Genomic DNA, 19145 nt, shown 5'->3' with positions numbered 1-19145 from the left:
ATAACGAGGAGAAAATGCCCAGGGAAATGAGTATCCTCGTTGCTGTGTACTTTTCAGAGCAGGGACCCTACTTAACCCACAGCCTAATTCCTCAGTAGCTGGAGGGAATAAAAATGCAGGTGGATCAGAGCCCAGAACCTGCTGCTTTCTCGTACAGAACAAGCTTGCCTCCCTGAACAACAGGTGAAATGGATGCAGCAGGAGGGTAGTGGGCCTGTCTCACAATTTGCACCTAATCAGTTACCACATGTTATGGGTTGAATTATGTGTCACCCACCTGGTACCTGTGAACGTGACCTTATTTGAAAACAGGGTCTTTGCAAATGTAATCAAGTTGAAAGGAGGTCATTAGGGTGAACCCTAATCCAGTATGACTGGTGTCCTTATAAGAAGGAGAGAGAGACACAGACACAGAGGAGAAAGCCATGTGACAATGGAGGCAGAGATTGAAGGGATGCCGCTACAAGCCAAGGATGCCAGCAACATCAGAAGCTGGGAGGGAGCATGGCTCTGCCCATACCTTGACTTTGTACATCTAGCTTCCAGAGCACAGTGTATGGGTTTTCTGGGGCTGCCATACCAAATTACCACAAACTGGGTGGTTTAAAACAACAGAAGTTCAGCTTGAAGGCGTTTAATAATCACCCTCCCTGAGCATCCCGGCTCTGAAGAGTAGGCCCAGAGCCAAAGCACTCATTTCAGCAGGACTCAGCCCCTATCTGATGACATCCAATGTTGATTGTGTGCCCAGGATATACTTATAATAGGAATTTGAGTCCAGAGCCCAGAGAGGTCTGGTGCTTTGTCCAAGGTAACACAGCAAGCCAGCAGCAAGGCCAAGAACAGAGCCCTTAGTCTTGTGCTCCTGACCCAATAGTAAGAAATCCCCCATGTCCTACCTCAAGGCAGCTTGGCCCACAGCAGAGTCACCTGGGTTCAAACCCCACCTCTGCCACTTCTGAGCAAGGTGACCTTGGGCACATGGCACCTCTTCTCTGGGCCTTCATTTCCTTGTCTGGAAAACGGAGATGGCAGTATCTACCATACTAGGCTTTACCGTCACACACTCCCTGTGCCTCAGTTTCCCTATCTGTAAAATAGGAATGCAGCAATACCTACCTCACAGTGTTGTAGTGAAGATTGAATGAATTCTAAAATGTTCAAAGTACTTTGGCTGTTAGGATTCGTCATAGTCTGACATGGCTGAGTCATCTGAACCCCTCCCCGACTCTCCCTCAAACTGGGGAGCCAGGAGGCAGTATAATGGGAAGAAGAGGCCCAAGGCCATTTCGGCCCTGCTACCAATGTGCTGGCAGACTTCTGTGAAGTCACTGGACCCCACTTTTCCCCATCTGTGTACTGGAGTGAGGGATGTTGCACAAATGAACCTGGTAGGTCCCTCCACAGTGTGACTTTCTAAGCTGGAGTCTTTGGGTCCCAAAGTGACATTCAAAGCAGAACTGTTGGATTCTGGATCTCCCAGGGACTGCTGAGATATATGAGGCTATTCCTGTCCCAAGGTTTCACAGAGGTCACAATGCAGACAGCCAGCCCCCAGAACACCACGAGACCAGGAGCACTGCCTCCTCTCAGCAGTCAACACTTAGCAAACCCTGCTATGCACCTCGCACTGTGCAATCTCTATATATGTTCTCTCGCCCAGTCTTCGCAACCACGCTTTACATGTGCTGCCCCATTTTACAAGTGAGAAAGTGAAGGTTCTAACTGTCCAGAGGTCCTTAAATCATACTGCCTCTTTCATCTGTTTTAATCTTCCAATAATAGTTTCGGAGAAGTAGGCACTGTTACGTTTTTCTCACTTTATAAGTGGGGAAACTGAGGCTTAAGGCCCGAAGGGATTTGGACCCAAAACTAGACTTCAGATTCTGTGAGCTTAACCACCATGTTCCACCCTGTTAACAATGAGTGAAGGTGGAAGACAGAGCCCTGGGACCTGCGGAACCTGTATGAGTATCTCTGCAACCCCCGCCTCCAGCCTCTCCAGGGGCCGTCCTAGCTCAGCTTCCCCTGCACAGAGCACACAGTGCAGCACCCTGGACCTGCAGGGACTGCAAGCGAAACAAAACGTCAATCCCTGAGTCTCGGAAGGAGGTCGATGACATTTCATCACCGGAGTGTAAGCTTTTGGCTTGGATGGGCTCGTGGCAGCCGGTGCTCAAGCCATCAGCTGGATCTTTTCCACCTCCTTGGAACCAGAGTAAACCCTCCTCCATGGCCCCTTGGAGCAGCACCCTCCAGTGTTTATCTAACTTCCCCTACCCTGGCAAGTGCCTGTTGCCTTTTCCCCCCTTTCTCAAAAACCAGGACACAATAGGAAGTGTTTTCTTGAACTTATTAAAAAATCCAGACTTGTAAATTAATTTGTCCGTGTTGTACAAAGGGAGTGCAGATGAACTCATTAGCATGCGCACAACAAATAATTATAGATGAATTTTTAGCTGGCCTGCCTAATGCGCTCGCTGGGTTAATTATGTCAATGTATAATTACATCAGCCCGGGGAGACATAATGGCATACCCCGCTGAGCAGGCCCTGCCTAATGACGGGGTGTGGAGGGAGTGCTGACAGAGGAAAGACGGCAGCCTTCCCACACACCTGCCTACCTCGGCACAAATACCCGTTGTCCAAGCCTCCCACTACCTAAACAAACAGACGGGAGGAAAGGGACCTTGTTCCAGCCAGACCTGAAGGCCCCGGATATAGGTACTACCCCATTTCTTCCATCAGCAAATATTTATTGGGTCGAGCTGTCCATCCATCCACAAATGGTCCAGCAAAGGAGCAAAAATAGATGTGGTCCTGTGCCTGCCTTATTGTGTCGTTTCAGTCTAGTGTGCGTTAGTTAGGTGGACTTGCAAATCACTGAAAGTTATAAGTACAATTAATGCTGTGAAGGAAAGGTGCAGGCAACTGAGAGCGCTCATATCAGAGGACTGGCTGGTCAAGGAAGGCTTCCTGGGAAAAGTGACATTTGAGGTGCAAAGACAAGTCAGCATTAACTAGCTGAAAAGGGTAAGGGGGGCAGGGTGTTCCTGGCAGAGGCTCCTGCCTATAAAAGGCTCGGGTGGGGAAGGTGCATGTGAGGGGCTGAGGGAAGAAGGACAGTGTGACTGGAGCTCAGAAAGGAAGGAAAAGCCAGGGCTTCCATTTGTTCTGAGCTGAGCAAGTGCCAGGCGCCATGCTGAGCACTTTGCATGGATCTTCTTCACAGTCCCATGATGTGGGTACTTCTGTGGTGAGGCACAGAGAGTTATAGTCTTTTGCCAAAGTCACACAGCAATCCTGAAAAGCAAGTATGGATTAGACCAGAACCCGAGGATCTGTCTCCAGAGTTCATACTCTAATCCTTCTGCCCCTTAGCAGAGAACAGTGGCAGGTACAGATGCTGGCAGGAGACCCTGGTGGAAGGATGAGAAAGACTGAGGGCTCCGGTGCTTTTGAAAGGACTGTGGACCAGACCCAGGACCCTGATCTGGAGTGAAGCAGCCCTGGCTTTCCTGGGCCCCCATGAACACTCGCTTGTGGCTGCTGGGGTTGAAATGTCCACATCACTGGGACAGGAAGCATCAGAGAAAGAGACCCAACTCAAATCTCACCTCCACTCCTTAGCAGCTTACCTGGCTTCTCTGAGTCTCAGTTTTCTCATCTGTGGAAATGAGGTGGATCCTAGCCAGCCTCCAGGGGATGCTCGGAGCATCATGGAGCCTGTTCCCATGGACAGGTTTGGTGACCTGGAAGATGCCACACCAACCCCTGGCATTATCCAGGTTTTCTTAGTACCTGCCTGAGTGGGGAATTGAGCAAAGCCACCTGGAAGAAAAGGTGCTGGATTCTAGATCTGAAGAAAGGAAGTGTTCGCTAGGTGACAGTGGGAGAGGGAACAGAATACCAGGCAGATGCGCCTGCACATTCCTCACTTTTTAGCTATTGGGAATTAAGGAGGCCTCTAACATCCAGGTGTGCGTTTCCAGAAAAGCCATTATTTAATCGCCCTATGTGTCAAAAATGATGGTATGTTAGTCCACTGAGAAGTACCCCAAAGATTCTATGTGCCAAGCTGCTATTAGGGAAATGTAGGTGAAGGAAAATAGGGAGGGAGCTGGGAGAACTGGGTGGAGGCATCCGGACCACATACAGCCTAAGGAAGTGATGGGCAAGGCCTTGGGAGTGTCCTGGGCCCTCGGAGTAGTCCCATGTTCCCGGAAGCAGGTCCACCTCTATCTTCGCTGCCTTCAAGCCTTGTCTGGAGAGGCTGGCCTCAGACTGATGGATTTCAGAGCAAGGTCCTTCCTCAGTGATTTTTCCTGTGGTTGGGAGCATGCAAGACACAGTCTCATGGCCACCATAGATGGCATCATAGAATTTGGAAAATGCAATTATGGTGACAGTTATTGTTATTACCATTCCCAGCTGTTCAGGACACCCACACCTATGGGGACAACACGCGTTTCCCTGAGCCAGTGCCTGGAAAAGGCTGCTTCCTCATGAAGCGGAAAATCCACATTGCTCCCCGAGGTCATCAGAGCAACTCCAGGCAGCTCTTGTGGATTGTCCCCCTACCCCAGCTCCCCATGGAAGGACCCGCCAGGTCCCATGGCTTCAGTCTGGGTATCCCTCAGCCCTCAGAGCCCCCCAACCACCCCTGTCCTCCTCTCTCTGCAGACCCTGTACCTGTATTTGAGGCAACGCGCAGCCTAGACGACAGACTGCAGCCCCCCAGCTTCAACCCCAGTGGGCATCCGCTGCGAGACCTCCACGCTTCGTGGAAGAGAAACCCCGAGCTCCTCAACCCTAAAGGTACTGATAAGGCCTTCACAGGATGTCCATAGCAAACAACTTGTCTGTGGATCTTTGGCAGCCAAACTGTCCCTCCATAACAAATTCAGTTCCAAAGGCATGCACTAATCCCTGGGATGAGCTGCCTGAGCACCTGCAATGAGCCAGGTGATGACTGAGCATCTGAGTGTGTGCCATCAACTGTGGGGAGGGGAGAACAGTATGGAGGTTCCTCAGTAAGTTAAACCTAGAGTTACCCTGTGACATAGCAATTCCACTCCTACCCCAAAGAATTAAAAGCGTGAACACCAATATTTATCAGCAGCACCACTCACAATGGCCAAATGGAAACAACCCAAATGTCCATCAACTGATGAATGGAAAAACAAAATGTGGCATATCCAAAAAATGGAATGTTACTCAGCCATAAAAAGACATGAAGGTCTGCTACATGCTACAACCTTGAAAACATTATGATAGGGAAAGAAGCCAGTCACAAAAGGATATATATTATGATTCTGTTTATATGAAATATCCACAATACCTAAATCCATAGATACAGAAAGCAGGGCTGGTGGTTGCCAGGATCTGGGGGAGATGGGAATGGGATTGACTGTTTAATGGGGACAGGTGTCCTTTACAGGTGGTGACATTGTTAGGGAATTGGTGGTAATAGTTGTACAATATTGTGAATATACTAAATATCACTGAATTGTGCACTTTAAAATGGTGAATTTTATGTTATGTATACACTGAGTGGCCAGATTATTATGATCTCTGAAAGCATAATAATCTGGCCACTCAGAGTGTGTGTGTGTATATTAGAGGCCCAGTGCATGAATTTGTGCATGGGTGGGGTCCGGCCAGCCTGGCCAGGGGGAGGGGACATGGGTGGTTGGCCGGCCTGCCTGCTGGTCAAACTCCTGGTCGAGGGGACAATTTGCATATTAGCCTTTTATTATATAGGATATACACTGAGTGGCCAGATTATTATGCATTCAGAGATCATAATAATCGGGCCACTCAGTGCATTTTACCATGACTTTAAAGAAAAATAGGAAAGCTGAGGAGACAGAGACAAGTCTGAGAGAGCAAAGGAAGCCTCAGGTGTACTGTATGAGGTTGGTATGATGGGAGCTTGACTTAACATACGCGCACACTCGCTGGCTGCAACCCAGCTGACCTCGGTGACAGCAGGTCCCAACAGCTGCACTCTCTCCAACACTTAGTTTGGGAAATTGATTCTTCTCACAACTTTTGATCAATCTTATTTGCAGAAAGTGGCTCTGGTTGTCACACTGCTCTCAGCAGTGGGCATTTTTTCATCTTTTTCTTCCTCCAGAGCAAAGAGAGGGGACGTCTCCAGCCGGGCCCACGCTGACCGAGGGGAGCCGCCTCCCAGGCATTCCCAGCAAAGCCCTCCTGACAGAAACTTTGCTGCAGAGAAATGAGGTGGAGAAACAAAAGTGAGTGGGGGAGGGATATGCAGGCTCCTGCTGTCCCACCTAGCTGTGAGGTGGGACCAGGAAAGTCACCCCTGCCCAGGACAGCTGGGGAATCCAGATGCAAGTTGGAGGTGAAGACATAGGCCTGGTTTGAGCTCCGTCTCGGTAGTTCAGTGGCCACCCTGGGCAGGTCACCTCACCTCTCTGAGCTTCAGTTTCCCCAGCTGGAAAATGGGGCTAATGGTAGTTTATTAGCCAGGGTTCTCCAAAGAAACAGAACCAGTAGGATTTTTTTAAATTAATTGAGATGTATTTTCAAGGACTTAAATCACACAATTGGGGCTGGCAAATCTGAGCTGGTAGGCCTGGCCAGCAGGCTAGAAACTGTCAGGCAGGAGTCAGTGTTGCAGTCTTGAGGCAGAAATTCTTCCTTGGTTTTGTTTTAAGACCTTCAACTAGTTAGATCAGGCCTACCTACATTAGTGAGAATATTCTCCTTTACTAATGTCAACTAATTGTAGATGTTAACCACATCTACAAAATACTTCACAGAAACACCTAAATTAGTGTGTGATGGGATAAATGGATACTATAGCTTAACCATGTGGACACTTAACCATCACACGTGATATCAACTCCTAGTATGCCGTGGGAATGAAATGAGGTGACTCCTGTGCATTCTTATTAGCCTGGCACTCACACAGAGGAGTGTATGTCAGTAAATGGTGCCTTTACAGTGGTGCAGCAGGAATATTTATAGAGCTACCTACTGTGTGCTGGTCACTGTTTTAGAGACACAGCAGTGAATAAAAGGTACAAAACTCTCTGCCCTCCTAGAGTTTACTTCCTAGTGAGGAAGACACAAATGAGTAAATAAATAAAACAAGCGATGTGTTAGATGATAAGGGTTTGAGGAAAAATAAAGCAGGGGAGGAAGAGGATGAGATGGAGGGCTGAAGTTTTAAATAGAATGTTGGGGGAAGCCTCACTGAGAAGGTGAGCAAAGTCCTAAGGAGGCAAGGGAGTGAGCCCTGCAGGCATATAGGGGAAGGGTGTCACAAGCAGAGGGAACAGCCAGTGCAAAGGGTCTAAGGCTGGTGTACTGGAACTGCAAGGAGATGAATGTGGCTGGAGCAGAGTGAAGGAGGGGGAGGAGGCAGGATGTGAGATCAGAAGTAAAGGGAGCTCCTTCCTTAGTGTCTCTGAATCTGATGCTGTGAGGCCAGGTTTTGCCTAAACCCTTCACTAGTCCAGGTAGGACCTCTCACTGCTGCGATACTTGCATTACACCCCAACTGGGCCCCAATAGGCTGGATGGACATCCCAAACTCCTGCCAAAGGGAGGGGGGAAATGCCTCTGGGGCAGTAATAGTAGCTGACGGTACTGAGGAACACACTAAGCATGCTTACAATACCCACTGAAGCAGACCCCATCAGAAACCCCACTTTATAGACCAGGAAATTGAGGCCCAGAGGGAAGTTGCTGGCTGCCATAAGCCCCTCCCCCAAAAAATGCTGCCAGAAACTTAACTGGCCCAACCATTATGGAGGCCACATATCAGCAAAACAGTGGGGCAGCTAAATGCCTAAATGTCAAGTTTAAGGACGTGTTGTATTTAAGACAGAGGTGGAGATTACAGGGAATGGGCAAGGGGATAGGAAACTGGGGTGGGGCTCAGGCAAGGCCCATTCATTGAGCAGAGCTGGCATGAGCAGGCCCCGTCTCTCCACAGGGGCCTTCAAGAAGTACAAATCACTTTGGCAGCCAGACTGGGGGAGGCAGAGGAAAAGATCAAGGTCCTACATTCAGGTATGTATGTGGCACATGGCCCTGGCCCTCACACAGCACCCTGGCCCTATCAGACCATGAGGAGGAAGAGAGGCACTGACACTGAACATAGGCCCAGGTGTTTCAGAATCAAGAGGGTAAGAAGGGAGTTTGGGAAGGGGAAGGAGAGGAATTTATATTACCCAGTGGGGGACTGAGGCCCCCCCCCCACCCCATCCCTGGAGGCCATACTACTGTAGAGAGAAGGTTTGAGCTAGAATTAAAATAGGGGTGGCAAATGTAAGGCCTTCCATGTCCCAGCACACAACTAAGCCAGTCAGTCAGGTTAGAGAAGACAGTAGGGTGGGGTGGGATCTGGGGCAAACTGGAGAACCCAGCCTTATCTAAAGAGCACCAGCCAGGCACTGCCTTATGGCCTAGTGTGGCCAATCCCTTCAATTTTCCTAGAAAAATCAGAAATCTGGAATTTTATGATAAATCCCTCATTTATTATATACTTATATCTGTTGACTTTGTTACTCCTCCCTGTCCACCTTACTTGCCAGGTCTGAATCTTAGGGTGGATGAGCAATGGGTAGATCATCCTACCCTGGGGACCTAAGGGTGCTAGAAGGCTCATACCCTAGGCCATGGGACAGACAGCCTCCCTCCCCACCCCAGCCACTCCACATGCCTCTCACCAGCTTGAAGCCCCTCTAGAATCTGTCACCAGTTCTAACCACAAGAAAGGTCTTTCCTCACTACCCTAGACCTCATTCTGCCTTCCAGGCCTTGCAGGAGTGGGTTCCACCTCCCTGGGGGCGGGCAGCCTCACCTGGTCTTTACTTTTTCCCAGCATTGAAGGCCACGCAGACAGAGCTGCTGGAGCTGCGGCGGAAATACGATGAGGAGGCAGCATCCAAGTAAGTGAACACCCTGCTGAGGTATGCCTCCCCCCTCTGACCCTCCCAGACATGCCTTCTCTTTCTGATTCTGTATGAGATACCCATTTTATTAAACACCCTCTGCTCCCCACCCCACAGAGGCACACAGCTGTATTCAATGGTGATTGCTGTGCCATTTATGTACAACAGACTATAAATGGCATTCTGGGTCTACTGGGCAGGGCCCTGTGCCTTACCCCAGCCTCCTGGGGCTGTCCCACTCCCCAACTCCACAGTCCAACCCTCAGGGCCAAGTGTCATTCACTTAAATTACTCTGTACTCAATGTTTCTTCAGGATTTAAGACATTGTTTATTTCACAAACACTTACTTAGTGTTACTATTTCCCCGGTACTGTACTGAGTCCCTGGAGGAAACATTAGAAGATAGCCCTGGCAGACACTGACTGATGCACAATGATAAATTCATTCATTCACATACACTCCTGAGCATTTCCTGTATGTCCAATACTGTTCTGGGCACATGGTAAATGCTGTGAAGGGAAGAACAGGAACAGCAAGAGGGAATAACAGGGAGAGGTGGATTCCCTGAGGTGGTGACTTTCAGTGTGAGACCTGAAATATGAGCAGGAGATGGCCACGTGAAGAACGCTGGGGAGTGTGCTCTGAGCAATTGGAAAAGCTTGTGCAGAAGACGGCCCTGAACATGCATGGAGCACATGTGTGGCTTACAGTCACCAAATGCTCCCCACAGGCCTCCTTTGGCCCCCACCCCACACCAGGCAGAGGGGCAGCCAAGGTGGAAGAGGCCTGTTCAGACCTCCTAGGTGCTGAAGGGAAGAGGGCAGCAAAAGTAAATAAATGGCCACTATGGGAGAGTAGAGAGGGCACCTAGGATGACACTTTGGACCTGGTTCTCTTGAGGAAGGCATTCCAGGAAGAAGGCACAGTAGGAGCAAAAGCTGGGAGGTGCAGCTCTGCAACAGCTTCAGAGAGTGGACCCTGCGGGAGATGAGAGGCCAGGCTGCAGTCCTGAGGCCCATTTCCATTTCCCCGCAGCCTGGGTTCTTTTCCATCCAGCCTGGTTTCTCCAGTAAGAAGAGTGGAAGGCAGCCTCCTTGGCCCTCAGTTTTGAGACCCTTGGGTTCAGGCAGGGGCTGGGGGGTATCAGTATGGGTAGGGGGCCTGGTGGTGGCCAGAGTCCCTTCCTCAGGGCCTCATCTTTCTGTCTCAGGGCAGATGAAGTCAGCCTGATCATGACCAACCTGGAGAAAGCTAATCAGGTGAGGAAACCTGTGCTGGCGGGGGGGAGGCTCATTTTGCACGTGGTGGGGGTCTCGGGCCAGGCTGGGAGGAAGGGCTATACTCAATCTGTATTTATTGAACTATGTGCCATACAGAGTGCTGAGGCTGGGAGATGTCTGAGCTCCTGGAGGAGGGAGAGCGAGGGTGCAGACAGAATACTCAGAAATAGGACGGTCCAGGCAGCAGCAATCAGAGAAGGGGCATTTGACCCAGATTCAGGAGTCAGGGAAGACATCCTGGAGGAAGGACCATGGAGCTGAGTCCCGATAAATCAGTCCAGACTGCAAAAGGATGGCATTCCAGGACAGGGAACGGCCTGGGCAAAAGCTGGGAGGCAGCCTGCACAACAGGCAGGAGGCCTCTCTAGGTGTCTTTGCACAGCAGAAGGAGGGAAGCAGAGCATTGGCCAGTGATCCCAGCCCGCAAGTGCCCATCTCCAGGCCAAGTTGGGACATGGGTCTCTCCCAGCCAAGACTGAGTGAGGAGCCAGGGTTGGTGATGGAGCAAAAGCCTGGGTCTGCTTCTCTCCCTCTCTCCCCACCTGGGGTCTCCTCCAGCACTCTATCGGTAAATTCCCAGAAGTGGGATTGCTGGGGAAAGGATCGGTGCACTTATAATTTGGCAAATGTGGCCAAACTGCCCTCCACGGGGTTGGACCAATTTACACACCATCCCGCAAGGTAGGAATGGGCCTGTGTCCCCGCCTCGCCAGAACCGCCTGTCATCAGACTCAAAGATCTTTACCAGTCAACTAGGCTAAAGAAAAGGGATCTTAGTTTAAATAGAAAGCATTTTTCATGTTTATTTTTTCTGAGTATAAACTAAAACCTGCTCATTATAGAAAGTATGGAGAAGGAAATAAATGTCATCATATTAGGTTTTTAATATCCTGAATGTGAACAAGCAGATTCTGGAGCAGAGCAGATCAGTGCTGTTACTGACATAGCAATAACCATGCCAGTTTGCCCCGATTCTTACGTGGGGTGATGGGGCAAAAACCAGCTGGCACCCTAAATGCACCAGAGTTTGTACTATACGTTAGCCCCTCTAGCCGACCCCGCCCCCCAAAATTGGAATCTGGGTAGTTCTGAGAGAGGGACCTTCTGAGGGAGGGAGATAAATTATCTTCTGAGTGTCACGGTAAAGAGAAGGGCAGGGGTCCGGGGTCCGGGATTTAGCATGTGGAATGCAAATGCTTCTCTCCAGGGGCAGATAAGACTGGTAGTGTTAAACCCAGCTTTATAGCCCAGGGGATGTCTCCACAGTGTGGGGCTCATCCCCCTCGAAATGTAAACACAGGCCCTCAGGGAGGTAAATATCTCTGGCATTCTCACCAGCTCATCTGTCATAAATTGTCTTCCAAGGCCTGTCTTTCAGCCCAGATCCCAAGCTTCAGTCAGATTTTCTCAGAAAGCCCTAACTGCAAAAATAAGAATATTTTCTCTACAACCCCACACACCCAAAACATAACTGACTTGAAGCTTTTCTGGAATAAGGCAGGATACAATAAATAAACAAATCCATTAAAAAATAAACAGAATGTGCCCTAGCTGGTTGGGTTCAATGGATAGAGCATTGGCCTGCAGACTGAAGGGTCCTGGGTTCGATTCTGGTCAAGGGTACATGCCGAGGTTGCTGGCTTGATCCCCAGTAGGGGGCATGCAGGAGGCAGCTGATCCATGGTTTTCTCTCTCATCATTGTTGTTTCAATCTTTCCCTCTCCTTCCTCTCTGAAATCAATAAAAATATATTTAAATAAATAAATTAATTAATAATCAAACAGACAGAATGTGCCAATGGAGGTGTGTGGGTCTCTGTGTGTACATAATGGGCATAGCATCCTGTTTGTCAAGGTCAGTGTGTAAGTTAAACATAATCACTATGCCCTGTGTCACCAGCTGAGGGTAAAAATAAAGTTGCAGCTGTTCTAATTTTTCAAGTAATGGCGCAAGATCCCACATACCCTGTTGATGTTAATAAAGTTAACCAGTTATTGACACACTTACATGTGTCAGGCATCAAGCTAAAATGCCTAATGAGTTGTGTTTTACCAAATCACTTAATAAAAAACAACTCTAGAAGGTAGTTGCTTTTATAATCCCCATTTTGTAGATAGGGAAACTGAAGCTGGGGAGATGAAATCTCTTACCCAAGGTCACACACACCCAGGAAGTGACAATGTACAGATTTCTCTCCAAAGCCACAAGGCTATGTTGTTAACATTTAGATGCTTCCTCCCAGGCTTTTATTCTCAGAAATATTTGAAGAGTTAAGATGCCCCATAGACCCAATTCAGTACACCGCCTCTTTCTGATTTAGAAGTATTTCAGGATGTCTCTGCAGTAGATGTGTTTCATTTTCCCCATTTCACAAAAGGAAAGCTGAGACCCAGGGAGGGAAGTGCCTTACCCAGGGGCCTTCAATAGCTGGTGGGCTGGGAAGCCACCTCAGCAGATGCCCCATCCACGATTCCACACCAGGTGGCAGGGGAGCTGGAAACAAACTCGCCTTCTGACCAGACAGGCCTGAAGTTTACTTGGGATACAGAGTGGCCCGGAAGTGTGTAAAAAGTTGCCCATCCCATCAAGACAGCATCTCCCTCCTGCCTTTGTGTATTGGGAATGTTCTGACCCCTCTTGGAATCTCAAGAACCCTGGGGGAACCAAAAACCAAGTCAAGGGTTCAAGACCCAAAAAGTAGGACCCTCAGCCCTCAGCCCTGCCTGCCCAGCCCATGCCTAAGATGGTGGAGGGAGAAGGTGGAGGGCCAGGGTGACATCCATTGTGGCCCCATTCACTTCTTAACCACATTTGTCCCATTCTCCTCCTCAGAGAGCTGAGGCTGCCCAGCGGGAGGTGGAAAGTCTTCGGGAACAACTCGCCTCTGTCAACAGCTCCATCCGCCTGGCCTGCTGCTCCCCCCAGAATCCCGGTGGGGTAAGGATGGTGGGAGAGCCAGAGGGAAAGGTTGGGAAAGGCCATGTTTGTGGTTGTGAATATATGGGTTGTTTGTGTGCATCTATGCGAAATTGTGCACACGGATGTGTGGGTTTCTGATGCTCATAGTGGGAGTAGCATCTTAACTGCCTAGGTCACTGTGTAGTTAAACAATAACTACGACTTGCTTCAGCAGTTAAGGGTAAAAATACAGCCCCAGCTCTTTTAACTTTTCAAGCTCAAGCTTCCATATATCCTGATTAACTGGAAGTTCAGTATCTTCTTTTAAAGGTCACCTCACACCCAGTTGTCCAAAAATGCCAGAAACTTACTCAGACCAAAGAGGATCATTCCTATTGCCAAATGTTTGCCCCGCAAGAGGGCAAGGGGGTGGGAAGGTATGATCAATGGAGCAGCAGTGCAGTTTTGGTGGATGTCACCAGGTGTCACTGTTGACCGCTGGTCTCACACTGCTTGGTGAATGCTTGGGGCTACATCCTGCTGGTTCTCTGTATCCTTCCAGACCCAAACAAAAATACATACCAAGATCTGAGGTTAATGCTCATATTTAGCCATTCGTGCCCAAAACATGCCAGCGGTGATTCCAATGCCACACGCTACGAAGAGCCAATTTTCTGTCATTAACCCTGAGGTCTCTGTATTCTTTTTAAATATATTTTTATTTATTTCAGAGGAGGAAAGGAGAGGAGAGAGAGATAGAAACATCAATGATGAGAGAGAATCATTGATCAGCTGCCTCCCACACGCCCCCCACTGGGGATTGAGACCACAACCCGGGCACGTGCCCTTGACCCGAATCGAACCCGGGACCCTTCAGTCTGCAGACCAATGCTGTATCCACTGAGCCAAACCGGCTAGGGCCTGAGGTCTCTGTATTAAACCTGGTTGGCTAGTGCAGTAGTCGGCAAACTCATTTGTCAACAGAGCAGCAAGCATATGGCTCACGAGCCGCAGTTTGCCGACCACTGGGCTAGTGCATCTTTCTCTTTCCCCCTGGTTGGTGTCCCTTTGGGTCCCAGGATCATTTCCTGCCAAAGGATTTTAGTCAGAACCACCCCAACCTATCCTGGTGTCATATATTAGGAGTCTCCATCTCTCTTCTCTCAGAAAGCCTTGTGTTCCTTACGTAAATTGGTCCGCCTACGTTCAGATCTCTGCAGACAAGGCATTAGATTCACGATTCCTTACATAACAGGTCTACCCCAGGATGATTTATTGTCTCCACCCATGAACCTGAAGTGACCGGCATAATTTTAACCTCATCTGCCACCCTGATGCACAGGCCTGTGTCCATGTCTGTTTCTGTTTGAATATTGGAATGTGCGTCTGTTTGTGACCTTTGAAAAATGACTGCATCTTTACTCTAACTGTGCCTCAGTTTCTTCATCTGTACAAGTAAGATCTACATTATAGGACTGTTAAGAGAATTACATGTAAAATACCTAAAATGGGACTTGGCTCAATCTATACTCAGTAAATATTTGATGCTACTATGACTATTATTATTAATATAGTTTTGGTGTGTCTGGGTTTTTTACCACAAGAGCAATGGTCTTTTTGAGCACATACATGTCTGTGTGTGTCTGGTGATGTCCACATGAGTGTGTCTCCTTGACACCTGTGTATTTCTCTGTGTGTGTCAGCATGAGTATTCAGGCAGGTGTGTGTGTCAGTGTGTGTTGTGGCTATCGATATGTCCACCTGTGTCTATGTCCCAGGAGGTGGTGTGTGTGTCACTGTGCCTGGATGTCTGCACGACACAGAGTGAACACGACAGAGACTGAGAGAGCAAGAGCTCAGGAGGATGCCTAAGAGAGAATTTGCTGATGGATCTTAATTAACCCCCGTGGAACCCAGCAAATGCGTGTGCTAATCAGCCACCAGGATCTTGGCTAGTTTGGGGGCGAGCTTTTCTGAGCACAACAGTGGCACTCGATGCTAATTAATTTAATGTGTTAATGGCATCCGCTTCCTGTTTTAATTGTCACTTATCTCCATGGAAGAATACCCAGGGTTGGCAGTGATGGGTTTTTATTTTGATTTGATTTGTTTTTGTAAAGCTTCTTAGATTCATTTGTAACTGAACTCAAAATCAGCCTGACTTCAGTTTCCCTCAAACAGCAACCTCTTTGTCTTCATCCAGGACAAAGGGACCGTTTCCTAAAACCTAGAGAAGCAGTGGGGTTTGGGACTGGTGGTAAATTAGGAAAAGGAAGGAACCACCCCTAATGTGACCTGTGGCTGCAAGGTCTCAGGTCTAACCAATGGGTCTCTTGCTGCTTGGAATGGAGACATCCTGCACCCATTTTAGAAACCCAAACCTTTGTCTATGCCAGTGGTCGGCAAACTGCGGCTCTGTTGACTAATGAATTTGCCGACAACTGCTGTAAGGCATTACCCTTACCCAGAAGTTTTGACTTCAGGTTAAAGACATTATTAAAATGTTTTTTAAGTGTTTTTCCCTAAAGCAGTGGTCGGCAAACTCATTAGTCAACAGAGCGGCAAACTGCGGCTCGCTGTGGCTCGTGAGCCACACTTTGCCGACCACTGGTCTATGCTGTTCCCTCTGCTGGGAACACCCTAGCCCAGGGGTGGGCAAACTTTTTGACCCGAGGGCCACAATGGGTTCTTAAACTGGACCGGAGGGCCGGAACAAAAGCATGAATGGAGTGTTTGTGTGAACTAATATAAATTCAAAGTAAAGGAGCGGAGGGGAGAGCAAGAGAACTGGATAGAACAGCCGGATCCGGCCTGTGGGCCGTAGTTTGCCCACGGCTGCCCTAGCCCTACACTTCCTCACCCTGACCCTGGTCCTGATCCTGACCCTGACATTCTATCCTTGATATTCTAACCCTGACATGCTAACACTGACCCTGACCCCAACCCTAATCCTTAACTCTAACCCCAATTCCTAACCCTAGCTCTCACCCCTGATCCTGACCCTATTGACTTTTTGCTGAGTCATAATAGCTATTTTGGCTGAGTCATGCTATTTTTACATGTTCTTTTTTTTTTTGCTGAGTCATGCTAGCAGATTGTTGACAACTCATGCTGGCGGTATTTGTGGAGTTGTGCTAGAGATTTTTGCCAAGTCATACTGTCAAATGTTTGCTGAACCATGTTAGTGATTTTTTTTTTTGCTGAGTCATGGTACTGGATTTTTTTTTTACTGAGTCATGCTAGTGAATTTTTGCTTAGTCATGCTAGCAGGTATTTGCTGGGTCATAGTTTTAATTTTTGCTGAGCCATGCTTGTTATTTTTGCTGAATCATGGCATTGACTCTACTGGGTCATGATTTTTATTTTTGCTGTGTCATGGTTTTAACAAATGTTTTAGTGAAGTATCCTATATAATAAAACCCTAATATGCAAATTGACCAAACAGTGGAACAACCGGTCGTTGTGATGCGCGTTGACCACCAGGAGGCAGACGCTCAACGCAGGAGCTGCCCCCTGGTGGTCAGTGCACTCCCACAGGGGGAGCGCCGCTCAGCCAGAAGCCGGGCTCATGGCTGGCAAGCACAGCAGCAGTGGCAGGAGCCTCTCCTGCCGCCTCCGCTGCAGGCGGGCGGTAAAGAGCGAGGGGTCCCGGACTGCAAGAGCCCTGGACTGCAAGGGGGATGTCTGACTGCCGGCTTAGGCCTGATCCCCCAGAGGCATCAGGCCTAAGCCAGCAGGCAGACATCCCCCGAGGGGTCCCAGACTGCAAGAGGGCACAGGCTGGGCTGAGGGAACTATTCTCCCCAACCCCCCAGTGCCCAAATTTCGTGCATCGGGCCTCTAGTAATATACATAAGGGAAAATGTGCATATCATAAGTGTACAGCACATTGAATTTTTCAGAATGAACACACCCCATAACCAGCATCTAGATCAAGTAGAACATTCCAGCCCCCCAGAAGCTGTGTTTGTATCTGATCTTAATTGAATAACACATACATCTTTGTGTCTGGTTTCTTCACTCCATACTATATCTGGGAGAGTCATCCTTATTGTGTTGGAGTAGTTGTAGATTATTCTTTTTCATTCCTGTATAGTATTCCATTGTGGGAGTATGCCATAGTCTATCCACATTCTCTTGTTGGTAGACATTTGGAGGGTTTCCAGTTTGGGGCTATTACAGAGAGGCTGCTGTGAACATGTGTCCAGATGTCCAGGTCTTGGTGCAGAAGGGCCTGCATTTCTCCTGCATATATAACCAATGAGTGGAAGCACATATGTTCCCTTTCAGTGGATGCTGCCAAGCAATCTTCTAAATCTCTAACGTGTTGTTGAACTTCATCACGGTTTAGACACATCTTCCTCCAGAAAATCTTTCCTGCTCACTTCCCCTCCCACCTGTTTAGTTTCAAGAATAGAGGGAGCCGAAACCGGTTTGGCTCAGTGGATAGAGCGTCGGCCTGCAGACTGAAAGGTCCCGGGTTCGATTCTGGTCAAGGGCATGTACCTTGGTTGCGGGCATGTCCCCAGTAGGGGGTGTGCAGGAGGCAGCTGATCGATGTTTCTCTCTCATCGATGTTTCTAACTCTCTATTCCTCTCCCTTCCTCTCTGTAAAAAATCAATAAAATATATTAAAAAAAAAAAAAAAAAAAAAAAAGAATAGAGGGAAAAGCATCCAGGCTGGTAGGTCCAGCCTGGACAAGGCTCAGAGGCAGAAAGAGAAAAGCCATGGGCTTGTCAAACAAGCTGACTGCTCTGTGGGGCTCAGCACTAAGACCGTACCACAGATGGATCTCCCGTTTTGTTTGGGACTCAGGTGGGGAGGCCAGCCCTGCAGCCCCTCAAAACCCCCCTTTGTCTTCAGGATAAGGTGAACTTCACACTGTGCTCGGGCCCGCGGCTCGAGGCTGCCCTGGCCTCCAAGGATCGGGAGATCCTGCGGCTGCTAAAGGATGTGCAGCACCTCCAGAACTCTCTGCAGGAGCTGGAGGAAGCCTCCGCCAACCAGATTGCCGACCTGGAACGGCAGCTCACAGCCAAGTCCGAGGCCATCGAGGTAGGTCTTTGGGGAACAGGTGGGCAGATGGGAGATGGGTAGGACATTCCCAGGCAGAAGGACAGCCCAGCCTCATCGTCTTTGTTTGCTCCTCTAGAAGCTGGAAGAGAAGCTCCAGGCACAGTCTGACTATGAAGAAATTAAAACAGAGCTGAGGTACTGTGCAGTGGGGCTCAACAGATCCCAGCCCTCTTCCCTGGCTGGGGCCACCTGGGCAGATGGCCAGGGCCCTTGGCAGAATCCATCACCTTTCCCCCTCCCACCACACTCCACTTTGTGATGCCCTTGTCTCCTCTCCACTGGTACTTTGGGTGTCATGCGCAGTCCTTTGCCATCAAGAGCTGCCTGTCGGAGAACATGCAAGGCAGCCGAGTTGTCGGTGGTGTGCCTGGGGGGAGATGGGGATGATGCATTGATCAGATAAGCTCAAGTGGGCCAGTGTGGGAGTCGGTTAGCACAGCACCCCTCCTGGTAACATTGGAACCAGTTCACAAGCCCCCTACTTAAAGCCTTGTTACCATGAGTCCAGCGTTGTGCAGGTCCAGGGGGGTGAGGGCAGTTGTTCTCAGTCAGCGAAGATAAGCCAGTGGAAGTGCCTCTCCCAATGCCTCTCCCCAAGCCAGGGAAGCGTGGCTGCTTCACACTCTGCACTTTCTCTGGCAGCATCCTGAAAGCCATGAAGCTGGCCTCCAGCACCTGCAGCCTCCCCCAGGTGAGTGTCCCTGCCACTCTGCCAAGGGACAGGCTGCCCCTGAAAGCCTTCCACCAACCACACCCTCCCAGCCTGGTCTCTTATCTCCTCAGAGCCTGGCCAAGCCCGAGGACTCGCTGCTCATGGCCAAGGAGGCCTTCTTCCCTGCACAGAAGTTTCTGCTGGAAAAGCCGGGTCTCTTGGCCAGCCCTGGTAGGGGAGGGGATGTTCTGGGGTTGGGGCTGTGATGGGTCCCTGGCCTCCTCCATGCCCATGGACCACTG

At 49.3% G+C, this 19145-nt stretch overlaps 1 protein-coding gene across 4 annotated transcripts in view; it reads left to right on the top strand.

The window, feature by feature from the left end:
- CUX2 (cut like homeobox 2) overlaps positions 1 to 19145 on the top strand; it is a 214263-nt gene that overhangs the window by 176034 nt on the left and 19084 nt on the right. For 3 of the 4 annotated variants that reach the window (XM_080650336.1, XM_080650334.1, XM_080650337.1), the window contains 10 exons: positions 4683 to 4817; positions 6139 to 6262; positions 7975 to 8051; positions 8866 to 8932; positions 10147 to 10195; positions 13049 to 13153; positions 17979 to 18170; positions 18268 to 18326; positions 18834 to 18882; positions 18954 to 19074. In XM_080650336.1, the coding sequence (XP_080506462.1) occupies positions 4683 to 4817; positions 6139 to 6262; positions 7975 to 8051; positions 8866 to 8932; positions 10147 to 10195; positions 13049 to 13153; positions 17979 to 18170; positions 18268 to 18326; positions 18834 to 18882; positions 18954 to 19074 (978 nt within the window). The remainder of the gene's footprint in view (positions 1 to 4682; positions 4818 to 6138; positions 6263 to 7974; positions 8052 to 8865; positions 8933 to 10146; positions 10196 to 13048; positions 13154 to 17978; positions 18171 to 18267; positions 18327 to 18833; positions 18883 to 18953; positions 19075 to 19145) is intronic. The other variant, XM_080650335.1, reaches the window with a different exon arrangement.

Source organism: Plecotus auritus (assembly GCF_963455305.1).
Source record: "Plecotus auritus genome assembly, chromosome: 13".
Classification (NCBI taxonomy): domain Eukaryota; kingdom Metazoa; phylum Chordata; class Mammalia; order Chiroptera; family Vespertilionidae; genus Plecotus; species Plecotus auritus.
The sequence above is the reverse complement of the archived record's forward strand: the minus strand, read 5'-3'. Positions and strand labels throughout refer to the sequence as shown.